This window comes from Myotis brandtii, unplaced genomic scaffold (assembly GCF_000412655.1).
Source record: "Myotis brandtii unplaced genomic scaffold, ASM41265v1 scaffold986, whole genome shotgun sequence".
Taxonomy (NCBI): Eukaryota; Metazoa; Chordata; class Mammalia; order Chiroptera; family Vespertilionidae; genus Myotis; species Myotis brandtii.
This window is the reverse complement of record NW_005372102.1, coordinates 1,691,903-1,705,244: the sequence shown is the minus strand read 5'-3', so window position 1 is coordinate 1,705,244 and position 13,342 is coordinate 1,691,903. Positions and strand designations below refer to the sequence as shown.

Here is a 13,342-nt window from a genome sequence, read left to right as displayed (position 1 = left end):
GGGGGGGGGGGTGGGGATGCCGTGGCCACCAGGAGCGGGCCCTGGTTTAGGGTTTGAATTACTGTTTACAAGGTCAAGCAGATATATTCGGAAAATAATACTGTGGGAAAGTTTTTTTCATGGAAATAATGCCATCAGGACTTGAACAGACATTTTTCTAAAGAGGACATACAAGGGGCCAACAGGCGCGAGAAAGGCCCAGCCTCACTCACCACCAGGGAAACGCAAACCAAACCACGCGAGGCACCGCCTCCCGCCTGTGCGGATGGCAGCAGTGGCTACTCAAACAACAACAACAAAGCCAGCGTGGCGAGGCCCTAGTGGACCTGGGTCCTCGTGCACTGCTGGTGGGAACGCAGGCTGTGCGGCCACTGCGCAAACATGCAGGTTCCTCTAGAGCAGCGGTTCTCAACCTGTGGGCCGCCACCCCTTTGGGGGTCAAACGACCCTTTCACAGGGGTCGCCTAAGACCATCGGAAAATGCATATATAATTACATATTGTTTTTGTGATTAATCACTATGCTTTAATTATGTTCAATTTGTAACAATGAAAATACATCCTGCATATCAGATATTTACATGACGATTCATAACAGTAGCAACATTACAGTTATGAAGTAGCAACGAAAATAATTTTATGGTTGGGGGTCACCACAACATGAGGAACTGTGTTAAAGGGTCGCGGCATGAGGAAGGTTGAGAACCACTGCTCTAAAGGTTAAATAAAATAGAGTATTTTCTTCTTCCTGATGCTACTGTACAGGGAACTGTTGGCAATTTCCTTTCACACAGGTGACTGTTAGGACAAAAATGCCACTGATTTTTGCAAACTTTGTTAAATTCAGTTATTAGAGCTGATAGCTTTCTACACATAAGGTCCTGTCACCTGCAGAGATGAGGCGGGCCCGCTCGGGTCCGGGACCTGGGTGGCACTGAGGCCGCCCGCACGTACCTGGTGTGGTTGGCCTCCGTCGCGGTCTGGGAGTGCCGTGCGCCTGCCCAGTGGAGGGACAGGCTTCTCCTCCGCCACGTGGCCGCGTCCCCCTCGTCAGACACCACGAGCAGCTCCGAGTTCCTCCCCAGGGGTCGGAACGGGTGCACCAGAGCGTAACCTGGATGCCAGGGGACGGGACAGAGCGCCTCTGAGTATCAGGCTCACTCTTCACAAACGCACGGCTGTACCGCCGAGTCGGGGGATGGCCCCTAAGACGAATGAACTGGACTGAACGTGAGGGATGGGTGACAAAGCTGAGGAGGACGAGGGGTCTGTCGGGAGTGCTGGGTGGGGGGCTGCAGAGTTCACCAGGTCAGAGGCTGTCCCACAGGCGAAGGCTGGGGAGGACCCTGTGGTGTGCAGGGCTCACCCGTCATCACCCAGAAGAGCATCGAGGCAAAGGGAGTAGCCTGCAGGGGGGCCCGGCAAAGCAAGGGGCGGCGGGTACACGGAGAGGGGTGAGGGGCCACAGCAGGCACCCCGCGGTCGGGCCCGTGCCCAGCGCACCCTACACTCGCCCTGACCGCAGTTGCTGCCTGACCGATTCCTGGAGCGTGAGTGTGTCCCGAGCCCTGCCTGCTGGCCCACGGGAGCACGCAGCGTGGCGGCGGGGCAGCCACGGGCAGGACCCAGGACCGTCACTGTGAGGTCAGGAGGGAGAGCGAGAGGCAAGGCCGCCGGGCTCCCCGCAGGAGGGAAGCGGCGATGCAGGAAGCCCGGGAGGGAGTGGAGGTGAGAACAGAGCAGGACCAATGGGGGCACTTCCTCGTCAGAAACCTCTCCCCCAGTCTGGGAGACACGGAACCACGCGGACGCGCTGCCCATCGGACCTGCAGCGGAGCCCGTGAGCGCGCCAGCACGTGCTTGTTGCCACGTAAAAAAGTAAGATAAATCTTCGCTGTGTGTTTTACTTAGCCCCAAATAGGGAAATATTTCAACACATCAATGTAAAGCTGAGACTATTTCTGGCTGGGTCGCGGCTGCCTGGGTGAGCCTGACTTCGGGCACGTCTGTCAGACCCGCCACGTGCGGCTTCTGGCCACCGCGGGCAGAGTGTCCCGATTTCTGACACGCCCGCACCCGGAACAGGGCGCTACTCTGGGCGGGAAGACGTGCGATGTCTGTCTTCGCCCCCTCTTCCATACCCCACACTTGCTACAATGAGCATGGCTTCCTTTTAGCGCTTTCAAAGCCCCAGTACAACCCCGGCCACAGCCGCGGCAGCTCACCTGGGCCTGGCTGGTTGGGGGTTGCTATGTACAGGATGCCCAGGAGGAAGTTGACCAGCTCGGGTATGAACCTCTGCGACAGGGACACGTAGTCCAGGAACACGCAGCACACGAAGAGGCCCTTCACCACGTCCGGGAGGGACAGCACGGGGCACTGGCAGAGGGACAGAGCCAGTGACGGGTCAGGACACGGTCCGAACCCTGACCACCTGCTCCCCAGGTGAGCGGGAGCCCACACTCCTCCCCGGGGCAGGGCAGAGCCTCAGCGGAGCTCTACCCATCGCAGTGTGCGGGGCCCGTGTGAGTGCCCAGCCCAGGCCCGACCCGGAAATGCGGGGCCCGCGTGAGTGCCCAGGGCACAGGACCCCCATCAGACGTGATGCTTCCTCCACGGGAAGGGGGTTTTCTGGAGTCACACCCTCCGTGTCCTTGACCCCCTCGGCCATCGGCTTTGGCGGAAGGATGTACCTTGGTAAGCAGCTGGCTCAGGCACACCAGCGCGGGCGTCACCACGGGGTGCCAGAGGTCAGAGGTCGGGAACAGCATCCCAGCAATTTTCAAGTAAATGAGCTGGGAAGAAAGTGGAACCACCAAGATTACAGAGCGGGAGACGCCTTTTGAAGTTCTGCCTGTACAGGGGCAGGAGCAAAACAGCTTTGAACCTGGTCAGAGCAGCGACGCCCCGAGGGTCCCGCTGGGCTGCGGGCAGGGCCCCCACAGCACTGTCACCCCCCCCTCCACCGGGCTCTCTGGGCCTTGGCCTTTGTCCCCTTTCACAGCGGGCCTGGGCTTGTGTTTCCGCCACTGTTTACTGCACCGAAGCCTTCCTGCTAAAGCTCGGCCCGCTGCCCCTCTGGAACGTGGTGGCTGGTGGGGGCGCAGGATGAGGCTGCCCTGCCCTGGAGCCGGCCGGCCTGGGGCATCAGGCCCACGCTGGGCAGAGGTCACGGCCTCTAGGCCTCCGCTCAGGGGAAGCGGCCCCACCCGTTCTTCCTGCGACCACCTCACAGCACACAGGGCAGACAAGCCCACGCGGCCACGCGCAGGGCCTCCTGAGGATCGGGCAGTGTGCCCACTGCACAGCCGAGGAGACCGAGGGCTGCTGGGCGAAGGAGCTGGAGGCTGTTCTCCAACGCTCTCCTGGGCTCTCGCCGTCCCCAGCTGAGTTCCCACCCCCACCTGCTCGTCTCAGGACAAATGGCTCTGACCACAGCCCATCGCTAAAGGCAGTATTTCTTGGAAGCTCCCAGGTCTCCCTTCGCATCAGGCGCTGATGACTAACGCAGGCGCAAGGAGACTGGAAACGTTCCGAGTGGGTGGAGGCGGGCGTGCAGCATCATGGCGCCAGGGGGGCTGGAAGGGGCACTGCCCGGCCCGCCGTGTCCCGGGAGGTGGGGAGCCTGTACCATCTCCACGACAGGAAGCTGCCTCCTGCATGCTCCCAAGATGCATCTGTTTTGTCTTAGGTGACGACAAGCGGTGACTTTTGGGGACCACGGGTCAGGCACAGCCCACAGGCTCCCCCACCACGAGGCACCCAAAGGCAGCTTGTGCCCCTCACCCCCTCACAGACGAGGAGGCCAGGCCCGCAGCTCAGACGAAGGGACTGGGTTGAAGACCAGGCACCTGCCTAGGCCTTGCTGCTTGGCGCCCAACAATACTCCTGGGTAGAAAGAGGCTCCGAGGAGGCAGACGGGGTCTCCCTGGCCAGCGCTCTAGGTACCCCCCAGGGCGGACGTGGGGAAAGGTAGGGGCGGAGGCTCACAGAACTGAAGTCGCCAGCAATGCCGCGGACACTGGCTCAGACGCTATTTGGGGAGCCTATTCAAGCCACGAATAATAAACCACAAGTCTTGTATTTTAAGTTCCTGCTGATCACTGTTCATTCCTTTCAACACAAAGTCCAGAAAATGGAATGACTGAATGAGACTCACTAACATTGACACAACCGCCCACAGCTCACTGTCCTCATGTCTCTTCGTGGGCGCAGAGATGGAGCTGAGCGGCCCTCGGCTTGGGTCTCCCTGGAAATCCGCTCCTCCCATTTGCCTTAAAACCTCTGCCGTGAAGACTAAACATGCCCCGTTCACACGCAATCTCAGTCCACCACTAACGGACAAACCATCCCCCGGGTCACCCGGAGGGCGGACGGCCTCTGAGCCCCCTGGCTGGTGTGGTGCTGGACAGCAGAGATGGAGCTGAGCGGCCCTCGGCTTGGGTCTCCCTGGAAATCCGCTCCTCCCATTTGCCTTAAAACCTCTGCCGTGAAGACTAAACATGCCCCGTTCACACGCAATCTCAGTCCACCACTAACGGACAAACCATCCCCCGGGTCACCCGGAGGGCGGACGGCCTCTGAGCCCCCTGGCTGGTGTGGTGCTGGACAGCACCGGCTCCTGGCAGCGCAGGCCTGAGCCTGGGGAGCCCGAGCCCCGCTTACCACGTCCAGCCCCGGGAATGCGGCCCGGCCCTTGGCCTCGATCGTCCCTTCCATCTCGTGCATGGCGTCTCGGAGCACAAACCTCACGGACTCGCTCGCAGATTCAGGAAACATCTGGCAGAGGTTGTACAGCGGCCTGCTCATCAGAAACACAGGTCCGTGCAGGGCTCCAGCCGGGAAGGCACCCTCCACCCCGGGACCTCGCCTGTGCGTCACTGCGACTGAGGCCGGAGCCAGAGCCCCGGGACCCGCCCCCTCCGACGGCCGCCTGGCTGCTCCTGTGATCTGCTCTATAATAACCCCTCTGACCTATGCTGTTTGCCAGAGGGGAGCACGTTCTATGTGCCCACCTGGCTGACCGGCTACGTGCTTCCCCACAAACTCGCGACTCCTCACCTCACGTCTGAAATGGCAGCGGCCACTAGGCCCCGCTCTCACTAACCTCCCACGTGGAAGACCCCAGGCCTGCCCCAGCCACCGCAGGTCACAGGAGCCTGCCCAGCAGCACGTGCTCCAAACACCTCAGCCACCCACGCAGAGCATGATGGGTCGCTGGAGAATGAAAGCGAGTCAGCCATCGATACCATGAACAGACCCATGCCTGTCGCTCTGAACTGAGGACACGCCCAGCTCTGGGGCAGGAGCAGCAGGTGGCCTGTCACAGGCGCTGTGTCGTGGCCGCACCTGAGTCCCGTTCCCCGAGGTTGACCTTCACACCCGGTCATGTATTCTTACGGCTCTAAAGTGGTTCAGCTCAGCGCCCCGCCGTTTCTACTCACACAACCAACTTGTCAATCACTCTGAGGTCTGGTGGGTCCTCTGTAGCCAGTTCGCCCACGTATTCCAGAAGGAAGCCGAACAGTTTCTGGGGGACACGGAGGGGAGCAGCTCAGTGCTGACCCGGAACGGACCTGGGCAGACACGCACCACCCCCTCTGGCTGGCGGGGGGTGGGGGGGGCTCAGCGGGCAGCAGGCACCCCGCACCCTGTCCTCAGAGGGAGGGGGCGTGTCACCGACTTCCCTGAGGGGCTGGCCGGGCTGCTCGATGGCCACAGGAGGCCAACTCTCGGGTGACATGAGGGCCCCAGTGGGGGCCTCCTCCAGGCCTGCCCAGGGCTCCTGCCCCGGCCGTCACCTCGGCAGCAGCCACAGGGCCCTGATCCCCGCAGCTTGGGGACAGCCCGACGCTCCGGCACTGACGCCGCTGACCCCGCCTTCACGCACCTCTAACTTCGCCTTGTTCCCCACGGCGAGACTGGGGTGGTGGCACTTCTGGATCCGCTCCACCACCAGCAGCTGCTCCTCCACGGGCTTTCCCGCCAGCAAAGACTTGAGGTCCTCAGAGGACTCGGGAGCTGCCGGACACACGCGCGCTCACTGCTCAGAACGGCTCTCGTCTCGGGAACAGACGCAAAACCCGAACTCAGCGTAAGTGGCCCTGCTCCCCTAGCGGCCGCGAGAGACAGCGTGACTTCTCTCTATAGGACACGCCGTTTGCTGCATGTGGTGACATCACACACCCCTGTGTGTCTGGGCGAGGGGGGAGCCGCCACCTGAGAACAGGCACCGCGAGGAAGTGGCTGCGCGTCCGCTCCGCGAGGAATCTCCTCCATCCCCACGCGCCGAGAGCCGAGCCCACAGAGGGCGGGAGGAGCCACGTGAGCGAAGCCGTGGCTCGCACCTGTCGGAGCCACTGCCACGGAGCCGGCCTCACGGCCAGCCCACCGTCCCTGGAAATGACCTACAGCCACAGGACAAGGCGGGACTGCTGACCAGAGTGGACGACTCTTCTGTGTCCTGGAGGGACACTGGCCTGTCTGATGCAGCTCAGCAGCCCCTTCCTGGTGACCCCCTGGTCCCCCAGGCCCGCCCACCGAAGCCTGACGCTTAACAATAGCACGAAGACACTTCTCCAGAAAGCCGTGTCTGCCGCGTCCTGTGTGTGGCCATGTAACAAGGCCCCCTCGGTGCCAGGACCTGGGTCAGGCCCCAGGCAACACTGGACAGACAGGAGGAGGATCATGCCCGCTCGCGGTGAGGCTGCAGCCGGCACGAATCCAGGTCTCCACGCGCTCAGAGAGCATGCTCGCCCCGCCCCCACACGCAGCCTCAGCGAGGCAGACTGACCGCCAGGCTGGACTTGGCCCCGAGACCCAGGGAACAGGACGGTTTGCTACCTGCGAACGTGTAGGGCAGCTCAGTCCTGGCGGCGTCCCGAGCTTCCTGAGCACGGCCTGTTGACCTCCCCCCAGGCGGTGGCCGCGGCTCCTGCTCTGGCTGCTCGCTCTCCTCCTCGCTCTCCACACCGCATTCCAGGTCTGAGTGGCTGTCGGCGCCGCCGCTGTCCTCTGCATCCTCCTCGCCCTCCTCCTCCTCCTCCTCGCCCTCCTCCTCCTCCTCCTCCTCTTCCTCCTCCTCGTCCCCACCGTTACTGGCTTCTCCCTCCTCTTCCTCCTCCTCCTCCTCCTCCTCCTCATCCCCACCGTTACTGGCTTCCCCGCTTTGCGCTTCCTGGACGTTCATCTTTCCGTCCTGGGAACAGGATACAGAACCCACAGGCGTGACGACCCGGGGACCGTGGTCGGAGTACTTGTTAGCAACCGAGGGAAAGCAAAAGGAGATCCGAGAGAGGGCAGCGCCACGCGATCATCTGCCCAGTCTCGGTGCCTGGACACCGTGAACACGCACGCACAGAGCTGCAGGGAGCCGCGTGGAGATTTACGGTTTCCACCCGAGACAAACCAAGGAAGTGAGAAGCCCAGCGTGCCCGCTTCCGCTAAAGGAGAAAGGGAAGGCCGCGCCCTACCTTGTAGGAGAGCAGACGCCGGTCATCCTTGTCCAGCACGAATCCGTCGTTTAAGTCGTCTGCAGACACGTGCGCAGGCCCCTTGCTGTCCTGGTCCTCGCTCGTCCCCAGCATCCTCCGCACCCTCTCTGCCTGCGCGGGAGAGAGGTCACGTGTGGGGCCCACAGGGAGGGCAAGCAGGGTGTCATCTGAACGTTTTTACTCTCATAATTAGGAAAAGATTTTTAAAAAGGCACTTGTAGTAAAATACACAAACTTTAAAGAGACTAAAAAGGTCCACGGTTCCAGGAGCAGCTCGTCCCCCTCCCAGAACGAGGCGGGAGGCCTGTCAGGAGGGTCACAGCCCCGCCCCCAGTGTCCCCGCACCTCCAGGCGCCTGAGCCGCTCCTGCTCCTCCTTGGCCAGCTCCTCTTCCGTCTTCATCCGGTCCGAGGGCTGCGCCTTCATCTCGAAGCCCAGCTCCCGCACCGCCCGGTCGTAGGCGTCAGGCTGGCAGAGAGAAGGGGTCATCGCTGGCCTCCCTTTCAGGAGCAAAGAGCTGCCAGGCCGCTCCCTGCACCGTCGAGGCTGATGCCACCACGGGCGCGGCCGCGGTCTGCTCTCCCTGACGTCAGGTATCAGATAACCTGACAACCTTCACCAGAAATGAGACCAGGACACCTGTGCCACATCTTCTGCGGCGTCTGCTCGGCCCCGCGCCCACCTGGGGTTTCTCCTGGTGTCTGCTCTGGGCCTGGGGGGCCCTGCGGGCCAGGAGGCTCTGGATCTCCCTCCAGTCGCGGTCCAGCTTCTCTGTGAGCTCCAGGGCATCTTCCCGCTGGGCCTGCCTCTCCCGCTGGAAGGAAGAGCAGAGGCACGCGTCACTGCGGCGCCCTCCGGCCTCCGCCACACCCACGTGTCAGCAGAAGGGGCCACGGGTGATCAGCACTGGTTTCCTGCCATGAGCTGCTCGCTGTTGGGAAACGCCAGTGATGTTCTGCAAATCCTGCTACAGGTCAAAATACTGAAGCCAACCCCGCAACCAAACACCCATCACCGCCAGCCCCCTGCAGTCTGTGCTCCGGGAGCCGGACACGAACAGGACCCGCCTGTGCTGCGTCCTCAGAAAGCAGCCGGCACAGCGCGCCCGCAGGAGGAGCCCCAGAGCCCCAGCTCGGGAGGAGCGCCTCCCAGACTGAGCGGCGCACCTTCTCTTGCTTGGACTTGGCGATGAGCTCCTCGATGAGCTCTTTGTGGGACCGGGGCCTCGCTGCCTCCGGGCCTGGCTGCTGGGAGGGCTTCTCACGAGGGAGTGCTCCGCCTCCGAAATGGGCCGCCGTCAGCTCGGCTGCAGACAGAGCAGAAGCAGAGCTGTGAAGCCCCCCGTCTCCCCAGAGCGCTCACACCTGGGGCTCACACTGGACGAGGCACTGGTCGCTCTGAGCACCTGGCTACAGTGAACTAGGGTGACGTTCACATAAGGCAGGGCACTGCCCTGGCCCGTTTGGCTCAGTGGACAGAGCATCAGCCCCGGGACTGAAGGGTCCTGGGTTCGATTCCAGTCGGGGGCCCTGCGGGCCAGGAGGCTCTGGATCTCCCTCCAGTCGCGGTCCAGCTTCTCTGTGAGCTCCAGGGCATCTTCCCGCTGGGCCTGCCTCTCCCGCTGGAAGGAAGAGCAGAGGCACGCGTCACTGCGGCGCCCTCCGGCCTCCGCCACACCCACGTGTCAGCAGAAGGGGCCACGGGTGATCAGCACTGGTTTCCTGCCATGAGCTGCTCGCTGTTGGGAAACGCCAGTGATGTTCTGCAAATCCTGCTACAGGTCAAAATACTGAAGCCAACCCCGCAACCAAACACCCATCACCGCCAGCCCCCTGCAGTCTGTGCTCCGGGAGCCGGACACGAACAGGACCCGCCTGTGCTGCGTCCTCAGAAAGCAGCCGGCACAGCGCGCCCGCAGGAGGAGCCCCAGAGCCCCAGCTCGGGAGGAGCGCCTCCCAGACTGAGCGGCGCACCTTCTCTTGCTTGGACTTGGCGATGAGCTCCTCGATGAGCTCTTTGTGGGACCGGGGCCTCGCTGCCTCCGGGCCTGGCTGCTGGGAGGGCTTCTCACGAGGGAGTGCTCCGCCTCCGAAATGGGCCGCCGTCAGCTCGGCTGCAGACAGAGCAGAAGCAGAGCTGTGAAGCCCCCCGTCTCCCCAGAGCGCTCACACCTGGGGCTCACACTGGACGAGGCACTGGTCGCTCTGAGCACCTGGCTACAGTGAACTAGGGTGACGTTCACATAAGGCAGGGCACTGCCCTGGCCCGTTTGGCTCAGTGGACAGAGCGTCAGCCCCGGGACTGAAGGGTCCTGGGTTCGATTCCAGTCAAGGGCACGTACCTGGGTTGCAGGCTGGATCCCTGGCTCCGGTTGGGGCAAGTGTGAGAGGCAACCAATCGGTGTTTCTCTCACATCAATGTTTCTCTCTCTCTGTCTCTCCCCCTCTCTTCCACTCTCTGAAAATCAGTGGAAAAATATCCTCGGGGAAGGATTAACAACAAAAGACAGGGTACTGACGTCTTTCTCAGCCTCCAGAAGCTCTGCCTGTCTTACCTACCGCCACCTGCACCTGCCATACACCTTCTATGGTTCTAGAGTAAAGCATGAGAAAACCCTGTTTCGTGTAGAATTTCTCGAGAGCTTTATGATCAGCGACACTTTTATCCAAACCTTTTCAAGGCGTCCAGGAGGCCAGGCTAGTGGCGAGCAGACGGCTGTCCCTGCTCCTGCCCTTACCAGACAGCACTCCTCGTTCCTCAGTGTCGCTGTCACTGTCGACAATGTCATTCAGCTTTTCGATGTCGGCCAAGGACTGGCCGTAGTGAGTTAATTCTTCATCTTCGTTGAGGTTGTAGATGTTTCTTTTTTCATGTTGTCGCTGACAGAAGAGGAAGAGTCAGTTTCCTAAAATCCCCACATCCATTTAACAGCAACACCCCGTTATTTTTCTGCTACTGGTGCAGCGTGTCAGTGTAGCCTCAGCAGCTTTAAGGTTATTCTGTGCCATCTGAGCAGCGGTTCAGACTCAAGCAGAACCCCAGGTCAGTCAGTCAGCGGGTCAGGCACATCCCGCGGCCTTGCCCACCGGCCACTCGCTGCCCACCCACCCGCGCTGGAGCCAGCGCTTCACTGAAAACTCGAGGACACAGCCCTGCCAAGCCCTCTGGCTGCCGTACGGATCCACCAGCGGTGTCTGCAGCCGGCCCTTCCCCTCCGGCCTCACCAGCCTGGGCCCAGGACTCAAGACCCACCCTCTGCACCAGCAGGCAAGTGCCCGCAGGAGCACAGATGAACGTACAGGAGACCCCCCTGCCCCCCGCCCCCGCCCCGTCTCCATACCTGCTGCTCCAGCGCGAACCTCCGCATCATCTTCTCCTCCGCGCTGATGTGGCTGTTGTACTCCCCGAAGCGCTTGTCTATGAACACATTGGACTTGTCCCTCTCCTTGTACTCCTTCAGCAAAGTCTGGGTGCGCTGGAAACAGAGCATCCATCACGCTTGGCGAGCTCGGACCCCAAAGGGGAGACGCTCCCCAGGGGACCCCACGGCGGCTCTCGTGCATCGGAAGGTGACACTGCCACCGGCCATTCTGTGTCCTCGAGGCCACTGACACCGACAGCCCAATAGCAGGGCCAATCGGGGGCTGTTGCTCCTCAAGGGAGGCCGCAGGCCTGCTCGGACCCCGGGGGACCCTGCAGGATGCACCCGATACTGAGGCTTAGGGAGAAGGCAGAGCCGAGCTCTCACAGGCCACCGTCAGGCTCAGAAGCTGGAGGAGCGGAGGCCCCGGCTGAGAGGAAGGGAAACTCGCAACAAGGAGCTGACAGGAAGCCATGGGTCAAGTCTGACGCGTGGCCAGTGACGGCACAGACTGTGGCAGCACATTTCCTCCTCGCTTGTTCCACACACATGTTTATTTGCATGTCAGTCAATCCTGTTATTCGCGTGTCCATGTTTTGCAAGTCTGCCTTCTTGCTAAAGTTTATTTGTAACCTCAAGCCAATACGTGCAGCACTTCTGTGGTCACTCGTTGAGACGTGCACGCGGCCTAGGACGTGCAGCCAAGAGCGTGGACACCAAATCCCATCAGCTCCACTTCCAGCTGGGCCCGCAGGCAGCCACGCTCTCCGCCCGGGCCCCAGCTGTGCCGGGAGAGGGTGGCCCTGACTCAGGCTGTCGGCTAATGCTGTGTAGTGTTAAGCACCGAGTCTGGGTTGGGTCCCAGCTACAGGCCTCCTTGTCGGGACAGCCCTTCACTTCCCAGGGACCATCACACACTCCAGCCTCCCTCGCCGGCCATTGACCCCTCCGCACAAATCGTGACCTAACTCAACTGGACGGCCGGCGTCCCGCCAGACAGCTCTGAGCCCTGGACCTCACGCTTCGGGACACTCCACTCCCCTCCACTCCCCGGGCAGCCACTGTGAGCCCCGAAGCACTAAGTTCTGGTTCCTCTAGTACTTGAGTTTGTCTTGTGGGCCAAGCCCTGGGGGATTCGGGGGAAGCAGGGGTGCCCCTCCAGGCTCCCTCCCCACCCCCGCCCCGGCAGAGGAGGGAGAAGAGCCTGCCAGGGGCTAGAGGCGTGAGCACCTCTCCTGTCTGGCTCAGGGGGCCTGGGAAAGGATCAGAGTGGTGGCTTGGGCTGACCTTTGGGAGATTTGGGGGATAAAACAGGCCTTTTTGGACAAATTGAGTTGCAAAAGGCAAAACAAGGACAATAGGTGGGGTCCAGATTGTGCAGGCGCCTGGGAGTGACGAGCTGAGAGGTGTGAGTGCACAGTCCACTACGTCCTCACAGCCACCCCGAGGCTGTCAGCGCCCCACTTCAGAAGGAAGGGAACTGAGGCGGAGGTGAGCACGAACGTGTCTGTCGGAGCCCACACGCTCGTCCCCCACGCCTGCCCGGGTGTGCCCTGGGGACCGTGACTCCGTGGGAGTCTTGCCTACTGTTCCCACCGCCAGCCCCTTGCAGTGGGGTGACATCGCATTCAAACAGAAGATCCACTGATCGCGCTGTGTGACAGAACACAGACCATGTGCCATCTTTATCTCCCCAGCAGCCAGAACAGAACTTAAATATAAGTGCTGGTGGCGCGTAAGGCTTCCGACATTGGAACTGAGTGCAAGCCCCAGCCCCTCGCAATCGTAGGTGCGAGGAGACTCTGTCCCCTGGGCCTTTCCCACCAACCTACTAATGTGTCTTCCTCAGCCGAACAAGAATATAGTTCAACAGGTCAGGGACCAGGTCCCAGGGTCCCAGACACCGCGGAGCGCCACGAGCACTGACAGTGCGGCAGACGGGGCCAGGCCTGAGAGCCGTGGCACTTGCCCCAGAGGCCGCATTCGCTCACCCCAAGGAGAGACAATCACTCACCAGACCCTACCGAGCATCCTGTGTGGTCCCCTACCCTGTGGAGGAAAGGGTCCCTGGGCCCTAAACACAGAGCGCAGTCTAAACGGGGAGAGGCCAGCAGCAGAGGGAGCTGGAAAAGGGGTCGCGCGGGTGCTGGGTCTGAAGGAGGGGCAGTGTCCAGGGGGAGGTCAGCCGGCCCCGCACACGCAGAGGCACGAAGACAAACGCGGTCTAACGTAGAGGACAAGGGCACTGGGCACGTCCGGCTGCGCCCGGCGCCGTCCCAAGGACGGTCAATGTACACATTCGATCCTCCCAGCTGCCCAGGATGCTTACAGACGAGGAAACTGAGGCACGGAGAAAGAGCCAGCATACCCAAGGCCGCGGCAGGCCAGCCAGCGTGTGGCTCCAACACCGCAGGCCGGCTCCGATCTGTGCTGCTCCGGGGAGAGGATGGGAAATCCCGGGGGCCCGGCGGGGTTGGGGGTCCCCGGCA

The 13,342-nt window shown here is 61.9% G+C and overlaps 2 protein-coding genes across 2 annotated transcripts in view; one reads left to right on the top strand and one right to left on the bottom strand.

Moving 5' to 3' along the window:
* Window positions 1–11,625, bottom strand: part of NOP14 (NOP14 nucleolar protein) — a 14,117-nt gene extending 2,492 nt beyond the window's left edge. Inside the window, exons 1-14 of the mRNA XM_014533477.1 lie at window positions 10,833–11,625; window positions 10,230–10,371; window positions 9,466–9,605; window positions 8,175–8,306; window positions 7,838–7,960; window positions 7,472–7,603; window positions 7,117–7,197; window positions 6,843–7,044; window positions 5,890–6,020; window positions 5,444–5,529; window positions 4,665–4,800; window positions 2,693–2,794; window positions 2,225–2,378; window positions 954–1,113 (exon numbers count right to left, since the gene is read on the bottom strand). Coding sequence (XP_014388963.1) covers window positions 954–1,113; window positions 2,225–2,378; window positions 2,693–2,794; window positions 4,665–4,800; window positions 5,444–5,529; window positions 5,890–6,020; window positions 6,843–7,044; window positions 7,117–7,197; window positions 7,472–7,603; window positions 7,838–7,960; window positions 8,175–8,306; window positions 9,466–9,605; window positions 10,230–10,371; window positions 10,833–10,982 — 1,871 coding nt within the window. The 5' untranslated portion in view covers window positions 10,983–11,625. The remainder of the gene's footprint in view (window positions 1–953; window positions 1,114–2,224; window positions 2,379–2,692; window positions 2,795–4,664; window positions 4,801–5,443; window positions 5,530–5,889; window positions 6,021–6,842; window positions 7,045–7,116; window positions 7,198–7,471; window positions 7,604–7,837; window positions 7,961–8,174; window positions 8,307–9,465; window positions 9,606–10,229; window positions 10,372–10,832) is intronic.
* The window catches only part of GRK4 (G protein-coupled receptor kinase 4), a 61,241-nt gene that overhangs the window by 1,594 nt on the left and 46,305 nt on the right, over window positions 1–13,342 (top strand). The gene's annotated exons all lie outside the window — the stretch shown is intronic.